This window comes from Leptopilina boulardi, unplaced genomic scaffold (assembly GCF_019393585.1).
Source record: "Leptopilina boulardi isolate dan_hultmark-lab unplaced genomic scaffold, ZJU_Lbou_2.1 LbouV2_162, whole genome shotgun sequence".
NCBI lineage: Eukaryota > Metazoa > Arthropoda > Insecta > Hymenoptera > Figitidae > Leptopilina > Leptopilina boulardi.
The window spans coordinates 2,040,785-2,066,468 of NW_026137710.1; the positions used below are offsets into that span (position 1 = coordinate 2,040,785).

Sequence of the window (25,684 nt, forward strand, 5' to 3'; positions counted from 1 at the left end):
TAGTTTCTTTCATCGCTTTCGATGTGATATTTAGTCCTAAATTCCTTTTCAAATCCATCAATTGTTTCATGCAACATTCTAGGCGTTAAAATTTGGGGGTTTATAATTCCATGCTTCCCTAAATTAATTGAACTTATTGCTAAATCTATGTCGTCGTTCATTTCTTCTATTAACGTTTCAGCTATTAATAATTTTTGTTGAATAAACAAACTCTTTTTGTTATTATTTATTTCTGCTTTCATTTGGTTTAGTATATCGTAGTCTGCTACAAGTTTATTTTCTAAGAACTTATAATCTTGAGATGATGAATCTAAGATCATTTTTATTACTTTAGTATTGTTTTTAATTGCTTCATTTAAGACCTTATTATCGTTATATAATTGATCGAATTCTTTATTAATTATATTTAAATCTGAATCGCTTAATGTGCCAAATAATATTTTTGATGCGTCTCCTATTACATTTAAAAGTCCTCTTTTAACTCTTTGTTTACCCATTATGTTATATAATAGTGATTCCTTTTTTCTTAAACGACTAAATCTAGAAGAGATAGTTTTAATTTCGTAATTTTCTTGACATTTAGTCATGCAAAGATGACTAACCTGCGTTAACACTTTTTGAATAACAACTATTCTATCTTCGGTTCTTGTAATGTTTATCATAATCATAAATTTCCATTCCTCTGAATATAAATACACTTTTCCTATTTCTTCTTTATATATTGCCTTTTAATTCCGTTATATTATAATCAGTTTCTGCTACAACCAGCCCGAGGCTCATTATCAAAATCTTCATCAAGATCGCCATTATTGTCGTCATCCAAATCGTCTTCTTCACTATCTAAAACAAAATATTTCTTAATATCTTCCCTATGAACCTTTCGATTATTTTCTATTGTATATGTATTTCCAATTTTATGTAAAACTATAAATGGTCCTAACCACAAAGGGTCTCCCTTTTTTCTCATATGATTTCTTATCAATATTTGCTCCCTAACTGAAATTGTCTTTTTATCAGTCAGTATTTGTTTTCTTTGAGATTCACTGATTTTTCTTCTTGCAACATGTAATTTGTTTTCGTGTTCTAATTGTTTTAATTCGTTTTTCTTTACGAGATTTGTTATTTTGTTTAATGTTTCAAATGCTTCTCTTGCTTTTCTGCCATTTTGTAGTTCAAATGGAGAAAATCCTGTAATCCTATTTATTGTCATATTGTATGTTAACATTGCTTTAGGTAACTCTTTATCCCATTCATCTTTTTGCGCATAAATACTTAAATATTCATTAATCTTCTTGTGTGATCTTTCATTCTTTCCATTACTTTGTGGGTGATAAACTGAAGTCTTTACATGTTTTATTTTTAATTCGGTCATTAGATCTGAAAATTCGTTATTAATAAATTCTTTCCCATTGTCTGTTAGTATTTCTAAAGGTTTACCGTTCGTTTTTAAATATCCTTTCTACATAGCATCTATGACTAAAGTTGCTGATTTGTCCTTCAATGATTCTAAATGCACATATCTAGTTAAAAAATCTTGAATCACCAAAATATATTTATTTCCGCTGGTAGTTTCATTTAATGGTCCCACTATATCTATTGATATTTTATCATTTGGTCCTTCTGGTATGTCTGATTCTTCATAATATTCTTGTTTTCTTTCATTTTGTTTAAATCGTTGACATAAATCACATGTTTTGATGAAGTCTTCAACATCTTTTGTAATGTTGGGCCAGTTTGTCATATTTCTTATCTTTTGTACTGTAATATCTTTAGAATAGTGTCCTCCTAATATTCCTTCATGTGCTTCTGCTATAATTTTTCTTCTATTCGTTTCAATGTGTTTCTTTATTAAATATATTTCCTTGTCACCTCCTTTCCATATTTTAAAAAGAATCCTCGATATTTTCCTTTCATCTATATCCTCGTAAATAATTCTTAATCTTTCATCTTTAGTTTCTTTTTCTAAAAATTCTGATAATTGATCATCTGTCACCTGAGGACTAATTTTTATTTTGTCATTTTCTTCTGTTTCTTCGTTAGTGATCCAAATTTCTTTTATCCTTGTCGGTCCAAATTCTCGTTTTATAATTAACTGTCCTGTTTGTTCTATTTTGTTTCTTTTTAATCGTATTTTATTCGCGTCATCATTATCTATTTGAGGTATATCTCTGATCCATTGTACTTCTGCTTCCTCGTTAAAATCTCTTACTACTTTGTATATAGCTCTTTCTTTAGGTATTGTTTTTCTTCCATAAACTAATATTTTCCAAATATAATTTGTGTCTCTTATAGGTTTAAGTATATCTCTCAAGTTACTTATCGGTTCCAAAAGAGAATAATTTGCATACCCTTGCCTTTTTTCTTTAGTACCTGTAATCAATTTTATAGTTTTTATTACCTTGAATTCGTCTTTAATTATTGATTGATCACTTTCTTCTGTCTGTGAATCTATTTCCATATTTTCGTATTTATCTTCGTCATCAATGATTGAGTTGTCGTCTTCTGTTTGCGTATCTACTTCCATGTTCTCATTTTCCTCGTTTACACCTGTAGTACGCGCGTTTTGCTGTTGTAACGTATCATATGTACCGTCTGTTGTCATCTGAACCCTTGGAATGCGCGATAAGGCGTCAGCGTTTGTGTTGGCAATTCCTTTTTTGTAAATAATTTCATAATCGTATTCTTCTAATTTTAGTCTCCATCTCATTAATCTGCTTGTCGGATCTTTTACATTAAATAACCAAACTAAGGGTTTGTGATCTGTTACAATTTTAAATCTTCGTCCAAAAAGATGGTGTCTAAAATGTTTAACTGCCCATACTATTGCTAATAATTCTTTTTCAGTAGTCGTGTAATTTATTTCTGCCTTATTTAAAGTTCTTGAAGCAAATGCTATTGGTTTATCTTCTCCGATGTGTCCTTGTGATAAAATTGCTCCTAATCCTTCATTTGATGCATCAGTTGTTAGAACAAAAACTTGATTCCAATTTGGAAATTGTAGTATCGGTGCTGTTATTAATTTATCTCTTAATTCGGAAAACGCGTTTTCTTCTTTCTGTGTCCACTCAAATGTAGTTTCCTTTCGTAGTAATTTAGTTAGTGGATTTGCTATTTTAGAGAAGTTTTTTATGAACTTCCTGTAATAACCAATAAGTCCTAAGAATTGCTTAATCTGTTTTTGAGTTTTTGGTCTTGGATAATTTTTTACTTTGTCAATTCTATCTGGGTTTGGCTTTATACCTTCTTTTGTAATAACATGCCCTAAATATTCCAGTTCTGGACGCAGATATTCGCATTTATCTGGCTGTAATTTGAGTCCAACTTGTCGTAGTCTTATAAATAAATTCTTCAAATTTTTATTATGTTCTTCCAACGTTCTTCCGTAAACAATAATATCGTCAATATATGCAAAACATCCATTACCTATTAGTCCTTTTAATCCATTATTTATCATTCTTTGAAATGTTGGAGGGGCATTTTTTAAACCAAAAGGCATTCTATTATATTCATAATGACCTTCGTTTGTGCTAAAAGCTGTTTTTTCTTTGTCCTTGGGATTCATTCCTATTTGATGAAATCCGGAAGCAAGATCAAAACAAGAAAAGAATTTAGAATTTCCTAACTGCTGAATTATCTCATCAATACACGGTAAAGGATATTTGTCTAAAATGGTTTTTTCATTTAGTTTTCGATAATCTATAACAATTCGCCATTTTAATTTGCCTGAAGCGTCTTTCTTTTTTGGGACTATCCATAACGGTGAATTGAAAGGAGACATACTTTCTCGAAGTATATTTTTCTTTAACATTTCTTTAATTTGTTGGTAAACTTCTTCTTGTAACATAGGTGGATATCTATATTGTTTTGTATTTACAGGTTGATCGTCTGTTGTTCTAATTGTATGCTCAGTTAATTTAGTTAAAGGTAAAGGATCATTTCCTAATGGGAAAATGTCGTGAAATTCTGTTATGATTCTTAGTAAGTCTTCTTTTCCTTCTTTGATATGGTCTAGTCGTGTTTTAGATAATAATTCTTTAATTCTTTCATTATTGCTGAATTGGTACATTTTTTCGTCAGTCAGTTTTTTTATAGAATCTATCCATAAGTCTTCATAAGCATCATACATACTTTCAATTTTTGCTGTATTAGGTGGTAAAATTGGATTTCCTTGATAATCATATTTTGTGACTGCTGAATATCCTCCTTCAAAGTTAATAAAACAGATTTTATCTTTCTTATCTGCACTAGGTTGTGGATGAAGTATTTTAGGTCCTAAGTTTAAAATACCTTTTTCTAAGTTAATTTTAAAATTTTGATCGTAAAGTAAATTCATTCCAATTAAACCATTTTCTCTAAATGCATTTTCATCTTTCGTAACTTGAAAAACTGATTCTTTACCATAAAGTTTTAAACAAATAGAATATTCAAATGTTACGGGATTGTTTCCTATTGTTAAAACATTATGAGGTGCGTATTTTTTAAAGTTTTTTCCTTCTAACATACTGTTTTTTATGATTGATATATTCGATCCTGTATCAACTACAAATTTTCCCGATTTTATTTATCAAATTTTAAAGCCACAATAGGTGTGTTGTGTCTTCTTCGTTCTCTCGGGATCGGTGGAAGGTTGTTCTTAGCGGGTTCTCCGATAAAGAAAATTCTTCGCTTAGCTGCACTCGGTCTGGTGGTTTGCTGTTGATCGATCGTGACTGAAAATTTTGAGTTTTCTCTTGACGTGGTGGTAAACCTCTCAATTTTCCTCTACAGACATCTTCTGTATGTCCTACATTTTTGCAATGGTTGCATTTTTCTATATTTGTCTGTTTACTAAATCTTGGTTTTGGAACTGGGTTCTCATTTCTTGGGTTTCTTGTAAAATTTTCTATTCTTCTTTTATCTTTTATATTCACGTTAATTTCTGAGGCAATATTAAAACATTCATTCAGAGTTTTCGGTTTCTGAGGACGGATTCTAATTTCAAATTCTTCACGTATATTTCTTAAGAATGTGCTGACGCTTGCACTTGTTTCTATTTCCTGTCTTACGAAAGTTTCTTCAGGTGTTATATTCATACTATCTATAGACTGCCTGATTTTGTCCTGACACTGCATAAATCTTGAGGTGAATGACTCTAAACCTTCATTTTTGCCCATTATACATGAATCGCGAGCCCTTTGAAGTGATTCTAAACTATCCTTTTCTCCAAATAAAATTCGTAATCTTTCATAAAAATCAGCAAATGTTTTAACTGCATCGGCTCTAATTGTGTTTGCCGCTTTTCCTACTAATTTTTGTGCAATTATTGCATGAAGTAATGTTAGTCTTTCATTTCTTTTTGTTTTCTTTTTGGACAATCTTATTAAATGAATGAAGTTTTCTAAACCGCTCCCGTTAAATTCTGGTATTAATTTTATACTTTTTCCAAAATCATATTCTGTAACTTCTTCTAATTCTTCATGATCGCTGTTTAATTCATTCTCATTTAAGGGTAAACCTAACTCTCTTCTAACTGGTTGTTCCATAGCTAACAATCTTGTTTCAAATCTTTCCAATTTTGCAAGAATTGTTTGAAAAAGGTCATTTGAACTTGTTGATGTTTCTGGCATGATTTTTAGAATATTGTCTAATTTAAGTCTGTCAGTCAGTGATATTGAAGGGGATGAACTGTCTGTGTCTATAGTTTCGTTTTCCCTACTTTCTCTAAATGAATTTAAATCCAGTTTGATTTAATAAATTTCCTATATCGTTTCGTACAATTTTATTTTATAACCGTTCGCGTTTTCTAATTTAAAATTTCATTTCTTGCAATCCTGCTACAAGGAGTACACAAGAATATGAAATTTGTTTTTTTTTGTTTATTGACGATGGAAATACTGATAAAATCACGGAGTATACCAACGCTGTAAAACAAACTTAGCCACACCCTATGAAGGTCGCCGTTCAACGTACGTAAAGTGGACTTATACTCTTGTTCTAAAGATTCGTAGTTTTGTTTTATATACCTTACTTCAATGTTGCTTTTGAATGTTGGTCTGGATCGTAGTACTGGAAAATCTCGAATTCTGTTTCGTATACTTGGATAACTCTCTGGATACCTCTCTGTAGACCTGGATATCTGTATCGCTGCTTGGCTAACACTCTAGATAACACTTCGTAGATATGGATATCTGGATCGCTGCTTGGTTAATACTCTGGATAACACTTCGTAGAACTGGATAACTCTCTGGATACGTCTTTGTAGATCTGGATAACTCTCTGGATATCTCTTTTGTTGATTCTCTCGTTCACTTTGAATTATCACTTTGTTTATCTGGAACTAGTTCTTGGTTCTGGATATTTAAAACTTAGATGAACTTCCAAATAATTTTAAATATTTCACCGCTGCCACCAATTATGTTGTCGCCGTAAGAAACAACTAATAATATTATTTTTGTGAGTTGGTTACTCAACTGAGAACAAACTCTACTTTATTTATTTAACAAGCAAAGTACAAAAACTTGGAGATAATCAATCCTTCCAAAGCTTCACTGAGTCTTTTTGGAAGACAATTTACTAACCGTGCTATCACTTTGAGTAGCGACTAATTAATCTGACCACACCTGCTTATGCATTAGTTTTAAAGGACTGTGCAATAGTCCCCACTCTTTACAATACACACTCATACTTCATACTGTCGACACAAGAATTAAAAATAATAATTGCATGAGGTTTTAAATTAGGATATTCTTTACAAGCCTAAATTTAAAAATTGATAAATTTTTTAATTAAATTGATTTAAATTTTCATTTCTTGAAAAACTCTTTAACTTACACAAAATGCCCTATACATTTTTTTAGTGAAACCTTGCGTAAGAACAAAAATTCTATTTCCGAGGTTATATCTTCAAAATTTTTTTAATTAATTTTTTTTCCCATTTTAGACAATGTCTAATAGAAACGTTAAATCCTATGAAAAAGATAATAAATATAAATGCAATAAATATTTAATTATTAATATAAAAAAGAAAAGTAAATAGTTTATTATTATTGGATAAAGTTGAATTATTTTCTTGATTTTTTGTAAGAATAGAAATTTGTAAAATAAATGTTTTCTTTATTTCTTTATTATTATTATGTTTTATTTGTTTATAATTATTAATTATAAAAAAATGTAAGGTTAAAATTTAGAAATAAAAGTGTTAATATAATAATATTAATAATTATCGTTGCCTCAAATTGCTTTTTTTATAACTTTTGAGATTTGAAGTGTTACACTTGAGAAATTTGTCAGGCTTTTAGATATTTCTTTTAATTGCTTCATTTCTTCATCGTAGAAAATCCTTATGAATTTGACACATTCTTGATTCTAAAAAAATTGTTAAATTATAAAATAAAGCAAATATGAAAAAAAGAAATACACAGAAAAACAATTGTACCAACCTAAATCCATCAAAATGATAGAATTTTTTTTAGTCACCCGATAGCAAGAAAATTTTTTAAAGTGAATGTAGCTTTGAATCGCTACGTAGCGAAATCTTCGTAGCGCTATCGCTATTTGTAATCCCACTCCTGGGCGACTAACAACCTGCAAAAAAGTAAGATTTCCAACTGCTTCGCGATAAGGAACTTCGTTATTTTTCTCATCCGAACTTGTCTGAATCCATCCGGTTTCTATCGGCGTAGAAACTGGATTTGCATTTTCCATGCCAAATCTTTGCAATATTTTCTCAACATATTTTTCTTGGTTAAAAAAATCGAATTATTTTTCAAACGATAAATTTCAAGACCAAGGAAACTTCTTACTTCTTTGGTAGTTGTCGACTCGAATTCTTTGTTTAGACTTTCAAAAAATAAATCTAATAAACTTTCGTGTGAAGCTGCTAGTAAACCATTATCGACATAGATGGCTAAAAGCAATTTTTGGCCGTCTTTGAAATAAACGTACAAACATGGATCAGCTTCACTTTCTTTGAAACCAAAATTTTTAACAAAATTTGCGAAATGTTCGGTCCAGCACCTCGGTGCCTGTTTTAGGCCGTACAGACTTTTTACAAATTTACAAATTTATTTCGAGCCATCGTTGACTCCATCGGGTTGTTTCATATATATATTCTCTTTTAATGTTGCATGCAAAAAGGCTGTCTTTATATCGAATTGACCCAATGATAAATCATCTTTTACCGCGATACTAATCATTGTTCTTACTGTATCGAACCGAACAACTGGACTGAACGTTTCGGTATAATCTATACCCTCAACTTGCAAGCATCCTTTTATAACTAATCTCGCTTTATAACGCTTGGTACCATCCGGATTAATTTTAATTTTAAAAATACAGCGACTATTTAGAATTTTTTGGTTTTCCGGTTTATCTACTAAAACCCAAATATTATTTTTGTTTAACGACTTTATCTCATCATGCATGGCCTCTTTCTATTTTTCTCTATCTTCTGATTTAATCACATCATTATAATTCAAGGGTAAAGCTTCTGCATGAAAAGAAATAGGACAACCAAAAAAATCTGTTCGTCTGAGACTTTTTCTGTCTCTCAACTGTCTCGTATTTGTTTCGTTCGAAGACTGTGTATTTTGTTCCGCATCGACACTTTCGTCTTCCATTGCGCATTCAAAAGAATCATCATCGCTTTTAATTAACAATTCAGTATTTTCCTTTTTAACAATTTCCTTTTTAATCGATGAATCATCTTTTTCTTCCGTAGTATTGTTTTTCGATTCGACATTTGTTTCAATCGGAGCTATTTTTTCCGCTTTAAATATTACGTCTCTACTCAAAACAATATCTTGTTTACTCGTATCTTTAAATACGGTACCCTTTACAATTTTCAACGTACCCCACCATGATACCTTTTATCGCCTTTTTATCGAATTTTTTTCTTTTTTCCCCCGGAAAGTAAATAAAGCACTCAGTCCCAAAAATTTTTAATTGATCAACATTTGCGGTTTTGTTACTCCACAACTCATACGGAGTTTTCTTTACAACTTTTGTGGGACCTGTAATATTAATTACATACGCAACTGTGTACATGGCTTCGGCCCACAACGACAACGGTAAATTGGATTTCGAATATATCATTGATCGCGCAGCTTCGACAACAATTCTATTTTCGCGTTCGGCTACACCGTTTTGTTGAGGACTGTACGCAATACTAATTGTGTGCTTTATTCCATTAGCTTTTAAAAATGATTCGACCTCTTTATTTACGTATTCTTTCCCCTCATCGGTATGCAGTTCCTTAATATTTTGACCAAACTGATTTTTTACCTCAATACAAAAATCATTTATTATTTCTGCAACTTCAGATTTTTCCCTTACAAAATAAACTTTACGATGTCCCGAAAACTCATCTTTGAAAACAACTGCATATTTCTTACGACCCAATGACTCCACTTGCATGGGTCCACATACATGGGAGTGTATAATTTCTCGCGGTTCTTTAGCTCGATCGACTCTTTCATTAAAACAAGACTTGTGATGTTTGCCGTAAGCACAACCGTCACAAAAATCGGTATTTAAATTAACATCAATTCATAATTTTGATAGAAAATGTTTAACGTGACGCTTGTTTTGTTGGCAGAGCCGCTCGTGCCACAATTGTAGATTATCTAATTTGTCCATTATCAAACACATTTTTGGAGGTATGACACAAGCTACCTACATCCGACCCTGTAGCAACGACTTTATCATTAAAGGTAAACAAACATTTTTCACCTTGATCAGTAATCGTAAAATTAACATTCTTTTTCGCGACAGTTTTAACTGAAAATAAATTCTGGTTCAAGCTCGGAACGAACAATGCATTATTAATTACACCCGGAATCCAATTTTTATCAACAAGAGTTTCAATTTCTATGTTACCTTTTCCCAGCGCTTCGATTTGCTCACCGTTACCAATCTTGATGTAGACTGGTACCTTGAACTCCGTGTACTCGCAGAACCACTCCTTCCGGTGTGTCATATGGTCTGACGCCCCCGAATCTATCAACCAGCAATCTCGATCAGTAGATGAACTGGTACCCACAAAAAGCATCTTTTCAGCTGAATTGGAACACCTTGGATTTCCCCCTTGACTCGATGTTGGTTTTTCACTATTTTTCGGACAGTCGCGTTTTGAATGATTTTTCGATCCACAATTAAAACAACCTTCACAGTCTTTTCGCTTGTGATCAAAATTTCCACACGTGTAACAACGGAGTCTCTTATTTTTGTTTTGATGACTTGTGTTTTTCCACGAGTTAGGCTTGAATTTCTGGTTACCCATCTTGTTGGTAAACAAGGCACTTGCCGCTTCTTCCGTCTTTTCCTGGCTATTTAGTCTTAACTTTTCGGACATTAATCTCGTCGTCAGAGTTTCGAAAGTTTTCTTGCTATCTTCCATTGACTCCAACGCGGTGTGGAAATAATTAAATTTTGTCGGTAAACTTGTAAGCACTCTTGATAAATCATCGAACTTGGCAATTCACTACCTAGTGCTTTTAGCTTTGCTGACAATTGTTCCATCTTGGAAAGATTATGCACTACACTTTCACCACAGTCCCAGGAAAAATCGTAAAATTGTTTCTGAACGAGCGACAGATTCTCTTCCGACTTCATATCAAAAACAGCATTTAATTTTGTCCACATTTCTATAGCACTTGTACAACTGAGTAGGAGTTCTAACGGCTTCTTCTCCACACTTGTCACTATCAATTTCCTAGCAGCTTTATCTGCTTTATCGTACTTCTTCTTTTTATTTGCAAATCCTTCTTCTCCAGCTACAGGAGCAACCAAAGATCCTTCACAGACGTCAAGCAAATCCTGATCCTCCTCCAACAAGGTACGCACCACAAACCGCCATAGAGGCCAGTTCTCCTGGTCACGCAACTTTTCTATTCTGGAGTTCGTCGATTCCATTTTTGCAACTTATTTGCAGCACCACAATTTTCACACAAGAAAATTCACAAGAGAAGATTTTTACTTTTTATACTTTTAGTCCTGGGCCCATAACCTGTTAAGATATATGGGACTGGAAAAGAAATAACTTGAGACACAAGAAGTATATAAGGAAATCAAAAGTATATTCTGTGACAACGACCTACAGTCAACTGACTGTTTACAAAGAGTGGGGCAATTTCGGCTAATCCCTTCTTATTAATTTGCGCAGACGTGTTACTTATAGAGATAATAAGTATAGAGTGAAATTTAAAACTCGGTTTTCCTTGACATGAACCTCTAATGAAACGTGATATAGAAATACACCCAAAGAATTGAAAGAGTTTTCCAATTTCTAGTCCTAGTGAAAATGTTGATCCTATTACATATTCTTTAATGTTACCTTATGGTGATCCTGGATGGACTGTTAAGCTTAAGCATACTTAAAGTACTTGTAATTTTACACCCGTAAAATTTTATATGTATCTTCCCACACAGCACCGATAATTCCCCGAAAATTCATTGAATGTTTTAAGGTAAACTTGGGAGTGTTGCATCGCCGCGTTCAGATCAGATTACTTAAATATTAAAATTTTCGCATGTAAACAAATTTTTAACGGGAAAGTTGACTGAATATGTAAATTACATTTTCGATAAAGGTTCAAAATGAAACTAGACTTAATATACATTTGTTCACAAGCGGACATTTTAAGATGTAAATAATCTATTCTGAACCCGGCGATGCAACACTTCCAAGTTAATCTTAAAACATTAAATGAATCTTTGGGGAATTATCGGTGCTGTGTGGGCTCCGGGAATACAGAACTTTTTATCATTTTAAAAAAATTTCAAGTTCATGAGTCTTGCGGAAAACAAAATAGGATTTCACCTTGCGTGGATCCTGAGAAGAAACTTTGTACAAAATAATATCCAAGGTCATTTTGTTCTGAAACAACTTATAGTTCTAAAAATTATGCGGAACTCAGGCGAAGAAATTATGGTAAAAAAATATTGCAATATTGGGTCGTCCATGTACCACGTGGACAATTTTTAATCACTTTTTGACCTTCCCTCCCCCCCTCGTGGACAACCGTGGACTTTTGGAGAACCCCCCTACCCCCTAAATGTCTACGTGGACTTCTTTTGGTCAAAAATAATAGTTTTGCTATGTTATGAAAAATTATAACTATTCAGTCGGATTCTTATCTTAAAATGGCAAATAAATAAATATTTAATATTTATAAAATCAGATTTTCAAAATTCAAAATCGCAGACAACTTTTTAAAAATCGATTTAATCCGACATATTGGATCTGCCATTTTTAATTTTAAAAATCTGACGTCATATCCGTAATCCGCGACACCCAAAAACCCTCAAGTGACGAATTGTCACGAGCTGGTTACGAATTGCGTACTGCGATATCGGTGCCGCAAAAAACCTCCAAATTGTCAATTCACATTTAATTTACATTTGTCAATACTACTCACGAGTGTGAAAAATAAAAAATGGTCTTATTAGGCAAAATTAGATATTTAAACAACATAATATTTCTTCACTGAAATCGAAGAAATAGAGAAAATCCTGATGTAACTTGCATTAAATCTAATTTTCATTTAACGATAACTTTTTGAGCAATCGTTTTTAATGCTTGGGGTTTTCTGACATTCATTTATGGATTCTTAAAGATTAAAAAATGTGTATTAGACAAGTGTGCCACTTGTGATATGCGAGATAATAAGCTATTCATAAGTGTAATTACATTTTTGAAAATCATCAATTTTCTTATAATACTTTTTGAGCGATCATTATTTAACATTCGCCCATATAAAATTTATATTTTCAGCTATCCAAGAAAAGAAATCTGGGTGGTAGAACATTGTACCACTTAACATTTCTATGTAATCGTTCTGGGAAAACGCGCAACGAGTGCGTAACTCGTTCCCAAAAAATGGTTTTCCGACGAGCACAACAAATTATACGTAAAAAAATGTACATATCCTTTTGTAATTTGTTGTTTTAGTATAAATAAATATGTGTGAAAAATGCTCACCACTAAAATTAACATTAAGGGTTGATATTGAACAATTTTTCACGCGAAAATTGGTTTATATAGTCTGTTTAAAGTCCCCTTGAAGAAAAAAATATATTTGAACGATCCCGGATGGAATTTTAATGAATGTAAGTTTAGGCAAATGTAAGGGGGTGTTTTTTAAAGGGTTGTAAAGTATTGTAAATTTTCGAAAATTAAGGAGATAAGTAAAATTGCCCTAAAATATCAAAAAAATGGAAAATTTGTTGCTTTTATAAATATGTACATGTGTTTGGTCTTAAACAAGTATTATTTAAAAATGAATTATCTATAAAGTCACCGATAGGGTGATATCTACTCCTATTTAGAAAAATTATATCAAATCCATGAAGTTTCATTATTATTATAATTATAATTTACATCTTGTCAGGTACTAATAAAAATTTTGAAATTTATATGAAATTGTTAATTTCGATATTTTTTCCAATTATGATTTTCGTCCTTCTTTCACCACAGAGATGATTTCTTTCTTGGAGTAGCTTTTCTGAGTATAAAACGATTGATATCAATAAGGATATCATCACAGTAAAAATAAAATCTTCTATAAAGATGACTCGTAAGTTTAATCAGTCTTAAAAATCAAGATAGTTTTAATTTGAATGGAAATTAGTGTGTATCTTAAAATAAAACTCATTTTTCTCCTTGAAATAAAATTCTATTTTAATTGTGAACATGTTTTTATGTTTAAGATTAAGGAAAATGGAGTTAGGAACTTTGTTTGAAAACATTTTATACATATAATAAACAAATTGTTAATTTAGGCAATGATTTCAATTAACTTAAATAAACTGATTACTCGGGGGTTTTCGGCGTCGCTGATCACGAATTCGATGTCAGTTTTTCAAAATTCAAAATGTCGGACAAAATTTTAAAAATCGCTTAAATTTGCTTGAATCTGGTTACTCGGGGGTTTTTGTGGTCTCTGATCAAGAATTCGATGTCAGTTTTTCAAAATTCAAATTTTTTTTAAAAAGACTGACGTATAATTTATATACAGTAACAAAAAGACCTAAATAACAATTTTCAATCGAATTTAATTTTTACAAAATTGTCTACCTTATTGGATATGCTATTCGATTTTGATTTTTTGAAAAACTAACATCGAATTCGTGATCAGCGATGCCAAAAACCCCTGGGTCACTATAAAATCGATCAAAGTAATTATCTATAATTAAAATATGTTTATATAATTTGTTTATAACAATTTATAATCTTTTCCTAATATTGATTTTTTCATATCTTTAATACAAATCTCGAAAGTTATAAATTTTTTCAAATTTATAATTATTTAATTTTTTCAAATTTAACTTCAATTTTATATTATTTATAAATAATATTCATGATTATTATTAATTAACGTTTAAAAAAATAACTTTTTTGTTATTTGTTATTAATTAATTGTAAACGTTAATTATTATTATTAATTAACTATAATAATTTCCGTATTCATTCATTCATTCCATATGTCCACACTTGAAGTTAGTCGTATTTTGTTCCTTTTTGTTTTTCTAAAATTTTGACAATTCTTGATTTCGTAATATTTTATGGTTAACGCGATGGATATTTTTATTCATCGTCATTAATTAAGTCACATATTAAGTGACAGTTTAAAGCAAAAAAAAAATATTGTTCATTGTGTGCAGCACCAGTATATTTCCTACTTGGTATTTATAGAAAAAAAAGTTTCAATTATAATATAATTTTTATTATTATTCATAAATTTATTATATTATATATACATTTTTTTATATAATGATTATTACAGATAATTAGAACATTTTAACTTATAATTATTATATTATTATATATTGTTATTCATAAATTTATTATTATTAATTTGTTTTTATTATTAATTATTAAATTGTTATATTTTTTATCTGTAAACAATATAAAAATAGTTTGCTTTTTTAAAAAATTTTCAATTTGATTTTAATTTTCAATTTAAGTTTAAAGTTTAAAACATTAAAGTTTTTTTAGGTTTTATTTTTTCAAAATTTTTAAATATTTTTTAATTGCTTAATACTTTTTAAAATATAATTAATAATTTTCAGTTAATTTAATTTTCTTTTTGATTACCATAAGTTTTTAATATTTATTAATTATCAATTAATTAAAATAATTTGAAAAAAAACCTAAATTTAAAATTTTCATTTGCAACGAAATATTTATAGAAAATACAAAAAAATATTTAGCAAAACTAATTTTTTGTAATTTCAAAGATTATAAAAAATCATCGAACATTGACTTTATCAAAAATATTTATTTCTAAAATTTTAATATTTACATTTTAAAATTTTTACTTAAAAATCTTATTTTTTTACTATCAATTCACAAAAAAATGATCTTACTCGTTATATACATTCTGTCAATAAGAAAATCCATTCGTCAGTAATATCTTTTATCCCAACAATCTCTGCCTTTTCGTATACAGTATACATAAGTGACGAAGAATATTTTAATCAAACTGTTTTATCGATCATACAGTATACACGTGTTTTCGATTGTCTCGCGTTAAATATTGATATGTACTGATATTTTTAACATTGCATATTGTTGTTGTGTTAACTTTAACTTGTTTAAATATTGTGTTTCACTGGACTATTGTGTTTTGCAAAGTTGGTGACCCCTTGTACTGGATTTTTGACATTTTTGATATCCTTCTAAATTTTGACATGGGTCTTTGTCCGGTGTGCACACTAGTAGTGGGTAGAGGTGATAAAGACACAATAGCTTGAGTAAAATTTGGCAGACTGGCTCATTACAAATGTACGGTCACAAAATCTGGTGATAGTGAATCTGATAAAATTAAAAAAGGCTTTAGTGGGTTTATTTGCAAGAATTGTAAAAAATCTAAAAACAATGACATCTCTGATCTACGCAGTGAAACTTCAACTAGTAACGATGGTAAAGATTCATTAAAACCAAGTGCGATTGATCTCTCACCAACAGTCTGCGAAGCAATACGGGTTGCAGTGCAAGAGGGGCAGCAATCTGCTTTTGACCGGTTTGAAATGATGTTCACACGGTTCCAGGAAAAACACCTTGCATCTTTGGGACAACTCAATGATACTATTCAAGGTATGAAATCTGACATTCAAGAGAACTCTTCTAAAATTGTACACCTCGAAATCGATGCCAGTAATCAAAGCAAGGAACTACAAGCAGAAAAGAAAAAATCTCAAGAACTGGAGATGAGGGTGTCACTACTTGAACGTGATTTGAACACTCAAGAACAACTACAGTTACAAACTTCACTAGAGATCCTTGGATTACCTTTCAAGCCCAATGAAAATTTAATCACATTATTTTGCGAAGTCTCAAATGCGCTAAAAGTTACAGTTCAATATTTAATAATGGGAATCCGTCATATCTTTATAACTTTTTTGAGTTCATAAATCGCAATGAAACAATTCACAGCAGGCTTCGAGAAAGGAAATTCATTTTAAATGTTCCGAAACATAGAACTTGCAAAATGCAAAGGTCATTTATTATTAGAGGTGCGAGACTGTGGAATAAGCTTCCTGATGAGATTAGGAATGCATCTAATAGATTTATTTTTAAAAGAGTATTTTTTGAATTACTTTTTCAATGCGATAATGAGATATTTAATGTTACCTATTGGTAAATTAATATTTGTTGATTATTATATTTTTATTATTGTTGTTATCTTTAATATTTTTTATACGGATATAAAATTTTTCACTTTTTTCTTGTTTTTATTAGTATTATCTTTATGTTAGATTAATAGGTTTTTTCACATGAATTATAGCACAGCGTTATTATTTCTGTCATTTACATTTGTAACGTAATTATTTACTTTTATATTAGCCATATTCTATTTTGATATATACTCACACATATATACTATAAAATTAAATCTAATTAGTGTGATTGAAATTTAATTATATGTAATAGTTTCTTAGAGGGCTTACTAGCCCTAGGAACTTTTTTCTGAATAAATAAATAAATAAATAATTGACACAACATAATTAATTTTTCTCGGCATTTCAAGTGGCGGCGGTTAAGTTGGCGATACTAGAATTGATTTATCAACATTTACACCGCCAATTGTAACCATTGGTTTTAATTTATGTTTTTCGTAATATCACTTTTTCGATAGGTTTTTTCTTGGGTTTTCATTGTTGTTACCGTCAACAATCGAACTAATAGTTTTATAAGTTTATTAAATTTAAAAATTAGCTTAGCTAAATTATTGTTGCTGTATTAACTAATTATGAGCTGGCTTAACTAAAAAAATCACTATTTATATAACATCAAACTCATTTTTTCTGTGTATAAATAAATGATAACGTCAAAATTAGAAATATACCTATTATTAATTTATTACTCCACTGATGCAGAATTATTATTATTAATATTATTATTTTAAAACAACAATTGCATTGGAAGTTGGATGCGCGCTTGCGCGCGTGTAATTTTGCTAGTTAATAATAATCATGAATATTAATTATAAATAATATAAAATTAAAGTTAAAATAATTATAAATTTTAAAAATTTATAACTTTATAACTTTCGAGATTTGTATTAAAGATATGAAAAAATCAATATTAGGAAAAAATTATAAATTTATTTATTTATTTATTTATTTACGGGACTTCAAAAGTAAAGTGCCCTTTAAATACAAATTGTATAATACATATGTATAACGCTGCTATTTATAAAATAAAGAAACTAATTACTAAATAATAGATTACGCAGTGCTGTATTAAATGCTTCTAACTTAATATTAAAAAAGTCAATGTCATTAGCAACCGTATTAGCCTTTATAGATAATCTGTTAATGACAGAATTAATTCCGTAATTTGTACGATGGTATGGTATTTGAAACAGTACATAATGTCTGGAGTGACGTTTTGGAATAGAAAATTTACTTAGTGATAGTAAGGGGGGACAATCAATGTATCCCTTTAAAATTTTAAAAAAGAAAAGTAAATCAAAATAGTCAAATCTAGATGTAAGTCTGGGTATGTTCGCCAATGAACGTAAACTGTCATATTCATGTGAAAATCTATCAAAACGAACATTAGTTTGTCTAGCAAAGAACCGAAGGAAACGATTTTGAACTCGTTCGATTCTAACAAGATAATGAGCATAATATGGTCTCCATGACACAGAACAGTGTTCAATTTGTGATCTAACAAATGAAAAGTAAAGCGATTTCAGAGTTCGTGGGTTATGGAATGCTAAAGCATTTCTAATAACAAATCCTAGTGACTTGAGAGCACAGTTAACGATATTGGAAATGTGATAACTAAAAGATAACGAGTCATCAAGTGTTATCCCAAGATCCCGCACCTGGTTTACTCTATTAAGCTCCCCATTGCCAACAAAGTATGAATATCTTTGAATGGTATTAGATTTACTAAAAGAAATGATACAACATTTATTAACATTAAGATCCAAGTGATTGATTCTACACCATTCAGTGAGTCTATTTAAATCACGCTGAAGAAGATGGGAATCATCCTCAGAACGTATTATTTTATAAAGTTTTAAATTGTCAGCAAAGAGAAGAATAAGAGAGAATTTAATAAAATCTTTAACATCATTAATATGTAACAAAAAAAGTAAAGGACCCAGATGCAAGCCCTGAGGTACACTAAATCGAGGTGAACACAATAAGCCCGAAATACTATCAAAATTCCAATTTATAAAAGGTAAATTAAAATCTCCCAAAAAATAAAAAATAGCACGCAGAAATGAAATAGAAATATCTTCAAATAATTGAAAAACGTTTGAATATATATCTAAATTTGAGGTCGGTGGTATATAGAAGCATCCTATGATAAATGTAGTAGAGTAAAAGTTTAATTTTATACAAAGATGTTCAACAGTGTCTAAATTTGTATTGATTAATATGCAATTAATATCTTTTTTGACAGCGATCAACACTCCACCACCACGTTGAACATTACTCGTAGCAGTATTCCTGTCAAATCTATATACATTATAATCAGTAAAACCCAACTCAGACGAATTTATAGAATCCGTTAACCATGTTTCACTTAGTACAATGAGATCATAATTTGATAATGAGATAGATATTCGCAAAGAATCAATTTTAGTTCTTACGCCCCTGACGTTCTGATAGTAGAGTGTTAAATGATGTTCATTGCTTAAAGCAGAATGCGAGACACTAGCAAGGCGATCACACTGAACTGAACGATGGGGAGGGATAGGAGAAGTTAATTGATAGTTATAGCACTCGTATGAGGAGTGGGAGAGAATTCCTCTGGAACAGTTGTGTCTATTATAACAGGTCTTCCCTGACGAAACACTAGTTTCACATTTGATTCTCCATTCGAACGACGAGTAGCTATTGCCCTTTTCACTTCTCTTATTTCGTCTAATTGGATCTTTGTTCGGTCCAGTGCCATCCAAATTTTCGCCAAGTGAGGATGATCCGTACCCTTTTTGGCAGCTACAAATGTTTGATACAGCACTCGTGCCCTCTCCTCCGTCACACATACAATCCTCACCGGGCGGGGTTTCTGAGACGCCTGCGTAAGAGAACCAAGTCTTTGAACTTTTAGAATGTCAGAATTACATGATGGCACAATAGGTGCGAGAACATTAAAAACTGACTCATTTAGAATTTCAACCGTGGACCCCGAAGTGACAGATTCAGCATGCTCAGGAATGTTAAAAAGAATAAGATTTTTTTTCTTCCTTTCACGAGATTCAAATTCAGCCATGCATATATTTACAACACCGGTAGTTGAACTAGATTTGACATTTAATTTGACAGTACCTTCGAGAGTAGAAACACGAGAAACTATATCATCTATCCTAATGTCCATGTTATCGACACGAGTCAATGTATTATCCAGCTTCAAATTAATTTCATCCAACTTGAGTGTGATAAGAGTCTTCCATACCAGTCAAATTAGGTTGAAGCATTTCAAATGTTTTCTTGACGATAATTTCAATGTCTTTAACAGTGATGGGGGCAGAGGAAGGAGACGGAGAACGTGGTTTGCAGCACTTAGAAAGAGAGCCATTCGCAAGAGTTGGACAACGCGATTTACAGCCAGGGTGATAAGACGAATTGCAACCGGGGCAAAAAACAGGATCCACTACCGGTTTATTGCACCACACACAATCAGATTTAACTGATAATTTCGGAGGCATTATGAGTTATTTATAAAAAAATTGTTATCACAAGAATAAAAAGTATTTATCACCCACGTGTTTATAGGTTAGTTTTATGAATAATAAGAATTCAGCACTTAAGTATGATAAAGAATTCAAGTAAAATTAACAAAACACTATAACCTATCAAAAACACCTGTAATACAGTCAAGCCGACAAAAAATTCCACGAAAAAACACTAAAAAAGCAAAAAAAAACTAAGAGCGATAGATAAACAGCACTGTAACTAGCAGCCCCCTAGCGGGAAAAATTGCTATAAACAAATTATATAAACAAATTTTAATTTTAGATAATTACTTTGATCGATTTTATAGTGACCCAGGGGTTTTTGGCTTCGCTGATCACGAATTCGATGTTAGTTTTTCAAAAAATCAAAATCGAATAGCATATCCAATAAGGTAGACAATTTTGTAAAAATTAAATTCGATTGAAAATTGTTATTTAGGTCTCTTTGTTACTGTATATAAATTATACGTCAGTCTTTTTAAAAATTTTAAATGTCTTCTAAGAAAACTTTTTTAAGCGAATCCAATGAATTTGTAAAAATTTGTAAAAATTTGTAAAAACTGACATCGAATTCGTGATCAGAGACCACAAAAACTCCCGAGTAACCAGATTCAAGCAAATTTAAGCGATTTTTAAAATTTTGTCCGACATTTTGAATTTTGAAAAACTGACATCGAATTCGTGATCAGCTACGCCGAAAACCCCCGAGTAATCAGTTTTATTTAAGTTAATTGAAATCATTGCCTAAATTAACAATTTGTTTATATGATTTGTTTATAACAATTTACTAATGGGTCTATATCATCATTCCAGAATTCAAAGATCCAGTGGAGTAAATTTAAATACCTAACCATAAAAACTTTACATATTTTTTGAAAATAAGAGTAATATGTAAAAAAGTACGTTTTTTTATTTGTTTATATTAATATAATTATTTATGCAAATTGAAAATCAAAAATCGGGCTCGAGGGATCTCTTACAATTTTATTAAAGATTATTTTTAAAAAAAAATTCAAAAATCGGTTGCGATTTGTAGGCTCTAGACTGTTTTGAACCTTACTTTTTGATTTCAAACCACTGTTAGGGAGAGTAAATAAAGTACTATATATATGGGGGAAAATTCCTGAAGTGAACCGATATAAAAAAAAAGTTTTTGGATCGGGCTAAAATTTTTCCTAAATTTAGTACTATGGGTGAGTACTTCACCCACCAAATATTATTAAGTTTTATCAAAAACTGTAGAGGGGGGAGGGGGTTGTAGTTTTCAGTCAAGCGTCAACATTGAGTTTTTCTAATAATGGTAGCTATTATATACAGAAATGAAAAAAATTTTGACATGTATGTTTTCGAAAGGTTTTTTCCTGCTCTTTCGAATGGTTTTAAAAATTTTTGAAAAAATTCAAAATTTGACCCGTTTTTTTGAAAATTAAAAATATTTTTGACTGTATCTCAAAATCGGCATTTTTTTGAATTTTTTTTTTTTTGAAATAAAGCTTAAAATATGTACTTTTAGTAAAAAAATTTTGGAAATGTCCTTTTTTTTGTTTTCCAGATATAAATAAATTTATTAACAAAAATTATTAAAAAATGAAATATTTCACAAAGGAATAAGTTTAAGGTAACTCTGAGATTAATATTTCAAAGCTTATGAAATTCCGCATCTAATGAGCTATGTGTGAAGTATTTTGAATTAACAGATTGTTAATAAATAATTATCAATGACTGCTAGTAAATTAATTAATTAATTAAAATCTATTAATCCAAAATGCTTCATATAGGGCTCATTGGATGCGGAATTTAACCATCTTTAAGCTGATAATTTCAAATTCACTCTAACTTTATTTGCTTTTGAAATATTTCACTTTTTATAAATTTTTATTAATTTATTAGTTTATATCTCCGAAACAAGAAACAAGGACATTTTCATAATACATTATTTTCTCAACTGTTCTCTATAATGCATTTTATTAACGAAAAATTGAAAAAACTTTTTTGACTGAATTTTATTGGTTTTAAAATATAACACTTATTTACAGTAATTTGAATTTTGGCGCCTACCGTAAGTAGTTCAAATACTTGACACAAGATGTCTTGGTTCTTCTTTTGGTAGCAGACATTCATGTTACAATTCATTATATGAGCTCAAGATCAATCTTTTTTTCAATTTTTAGAGAATACACTAAGTTCAGGTTTGTACTTATTTTTTATCTTTTCTCGTGTTATATTTGCGTTAACAAGCACAATTTTTAATTTTCTCAAAGTAATTTTTTTACGTTGAGTATAATTTAATTATATTGTTCGAAGGTTTGCGTTGAGTATAATTTTTTTATTTATTTCTTTTTCTTATACTTACTGTTTGCAGGCTGTTTCTTGTTTCGGAGATATAAACTAATAAATTAATAAAAATTTATAAAAAGTGAAATATTTCAAAAGCAAATAAAGTTAGAGTGAATTTGAAATAATCAGCTTAAAGATGGTTAAATTCCGCATCCAATGAGCCCTATATGAAGCATTTTGGATTAATAGATTTTAATTAATTAATTAATTTACTAGCAGTCATTGATAATTATTTATTAACAATCTGTTAATTCAAAATACTTCACACATAGCTCATTAGATGCGGAATTTCATAAGCTTTGAAATATTAATCTCAGAGTTACCTTAAACTTATTCCTTTGTGAAATATTTCATTTTTTAATAATTTTTGTTAATAAATTTATTTATATCTGTAAAACAAAAAAAGGACATTTCCAAAATTTTTTTACTAAAAGTACATATTTTAAGCTTTATTTCAAAAAAAAATTCAAAAAAATGTCGATTTTGAGATACAGTCAAAAATATTTTTAATTTTCAAAAAAACGGGTCAAATTTTGAATTTTTTTAAAAAATTTTTAAAACCATTCGAAAGAGCAGGAAAAAACCTTTCGAAAGCATACATGTCAAAATTTTTTTCATTTCTGTATATAATAGCTACCATTATTAGAAAAACTCAATGTTGACGCTTGACTGAAAACTACAACCCCCTCCCCCCTCTACAGTTTTTGATAAAACTTAATAATATTTGGTGGGTGAAGTACTCACCCATAGTACTAAATTTAGGAAAAATTTTAGCCCGATCCAAAAACTTTTTTTTTATATCGGTTCACTTCAGGAATTTTCCCCCATATATATATTATTTAAAATCGATTTTTTGAAGACAGGTGAGTAAAACACATGTACTGACAAGGTTTCGGAGGCACGGTTCGCCATTATCATCAGGTCACTTTATTACAATCAAAACAAATTCAATACAAACGGAAAAAACAAAAAAATTCTTTTTTTAAAATTTTAAACAATATATCTACCAAATTAAAAGAAATAACACCAACATTTCGTCAAAGGAGTAAAAAATTAAATATATAGAAAAAATGAATAAAAAATTGTAAACGTTTTTTAACAATTTTATTAATTATCTCATCAATATCACTGGAATATTCCCTCAATATCAAAGGAATATTACCTCAATATCACAGGAATATTCTACATAATGTCACAGAGATATCCCCTGAATATCACACAAATTTCACAGGAATATTCTCTCAGTATCATACGAATATCACAGGAAAATCAGATGTGGAATATCCCCGTAAAGCGGACATTATGATATCGCCTGAATGTCACAAGAATACTCCCACTTGATATCACCGTGCCATTCAACCAATATTTCGTATTACTTGGGCTGCTTTATTACACATAGATACAATCATTCAAAAATATTGATTTAATGACCAATTTTTCTAACATGTTAATTATATTACAGTTAAAAAATATTTTAACATGTTGGTTTAGACACATGGAGTAATTTAAAGATGGTTAAAAAATGAAATATAACGCAATATGTATTAGGAAGGCTGCAGATTCAAGAACGAAAATAAAATGTTCGATCGAAGTATCTGTGTGTCTGAAACTTCATTTTCCTAAGAATTTGCAGCAACCGTAAAAAGTTGGATAATCGCTAACAAAGTTACGCTATATTTTCTTATTTAATGTATTTTTATTATTGATTCCTTAGGATATGAAGTTGCTACCAATTTTTGATGAGTTGAATGGAACATACGTAAACATAACTGGATTTCAAATGCTCCAACATGAAAAACTTTCTGCAGAAATCACCACTGTAAGTATAAATAATTTTTAAAAAATGTTTAATTTTTTATAATCTGATAAAATTTTAAAAAATAATAACATTACTGTCTACTTTTTTGATCCAGTATACTAAAAGCAGGCCTCAAACTACCTTTGGCACTGAAAATTATGTACTTTACGGACCAAAAAATTAGGGACCAATATACAGATCAAGATTTATTGTTTTTTCATTTAAAATGTTGATTTTTAATATAAAAATGGAATGATATAGTTATAAACAATGACAAAAATTTGAATTAGGATATTTTTATTAATTTAGAATTAATAAAAAAAATCTAAACCATATCTGCTTCCATTCTTTGGTTATCAGCTTCTCTTCTTGCATGCTTGACTCCATCCAACAAAGCTTTGGCAACTTCCACTTCTGCTAAGTCTTTTTTCTCTATTTTAGTCTTTAGTTTTCTACTTGCTTCTTCAAAAAGTTTGTTTTCTGTTTTCCTTTAATTTGAATACTCATTTTTTTCAATTCCTTAACCTTAACCTTAACATTACTGAGCCTATCTTTTTGTTCTTGGAGAAATCTCCATTCATCCCGTACTATTTCGTTGTCAGAATCCATTGGTAAAACTCGAGCAAGTTTTACTATCTGCCAATAATAACAAACCTGTGTAGCATGCGTCAATATGCATCCCAAAAATTCCGAGTGGGTACAGCTGTAATGTCCTGACTGTCAATGGCAAAGGACGGTGGCATCGGCACAGGTGCTGCTGTTCTTGACCTGAAGTAGTTCCGAATTCTTCGGAAGTCACTACCTTCCGGTTGGTCAAGACATGTATGTGGTGCATGTCGTCGTATTTAAACGGTAACCGACCGCCAGTATGGCCTCCGGTTCCCCGGATACTGGGGTGCTATTCTGTAACTTCACTTCACTTCCACTTCACATTTACTTTACTTTCACTTCACATTCACTTCTATTTCATTTCACTCTAGTTTCACTTTAATTTCATTTCGCTTTCACTTCAATTTCATTTCACTTCCACACTAGTTTCACTTCACATTCATTTCGCTTTCATTCTGGTTTCACTTCACTTACACTTCGCTTACACTACACTTTCATTTCGCTTTCACTTTAGTTTCATTTCACTTACACTTCGCTTATACTACAATTTCATTTCACTTTCATTTCACTTCACTTACACTTCGCTTATCCTACACTTTCATTTCGCTTTTACTCTAGTTTCCTTTCCACTTTTTGTAGTAAAAGTGAGGTGAAATGAAAGTGTAAATGAAAATGAAGCGAAAGCGAAGTAAAAGTGAAGTTACAGAATAGCACCCCTGGAAAGTGTTACTCATATCTGAGTAAAATTGTACCAGGGACGAAC

The 25,684-nt window shown here is 30.3% G+C and overlaps 1 protein-coding gene across 3 annotated transcripts in view; it reads left to right on the top strand.

Moving 5' to 3' along the window:
* Positions 1 to 25,684, top strand: part of LOC127277003 (glutamate receptor ionotropic, kainate 2-like) — a 590,803-nt gene that overhangs the window by 179,236 nt on the left and 385,883 nt on the right. For all 3 annotated transcript variants that reach the window (XM_051297788.1, XM_051297790.1, XM_051297789.1), the window contains one exon: positions 24,229 to 24,333. In XM_051297788.1, coding sequence (XP_051153745.1) covers positions 24,229 to 24,333 — 105 coding nt within the window. The remainder of the gene's footprint in view (positions 1 to 24,228; positions 24,334 to 25,684) is intronic.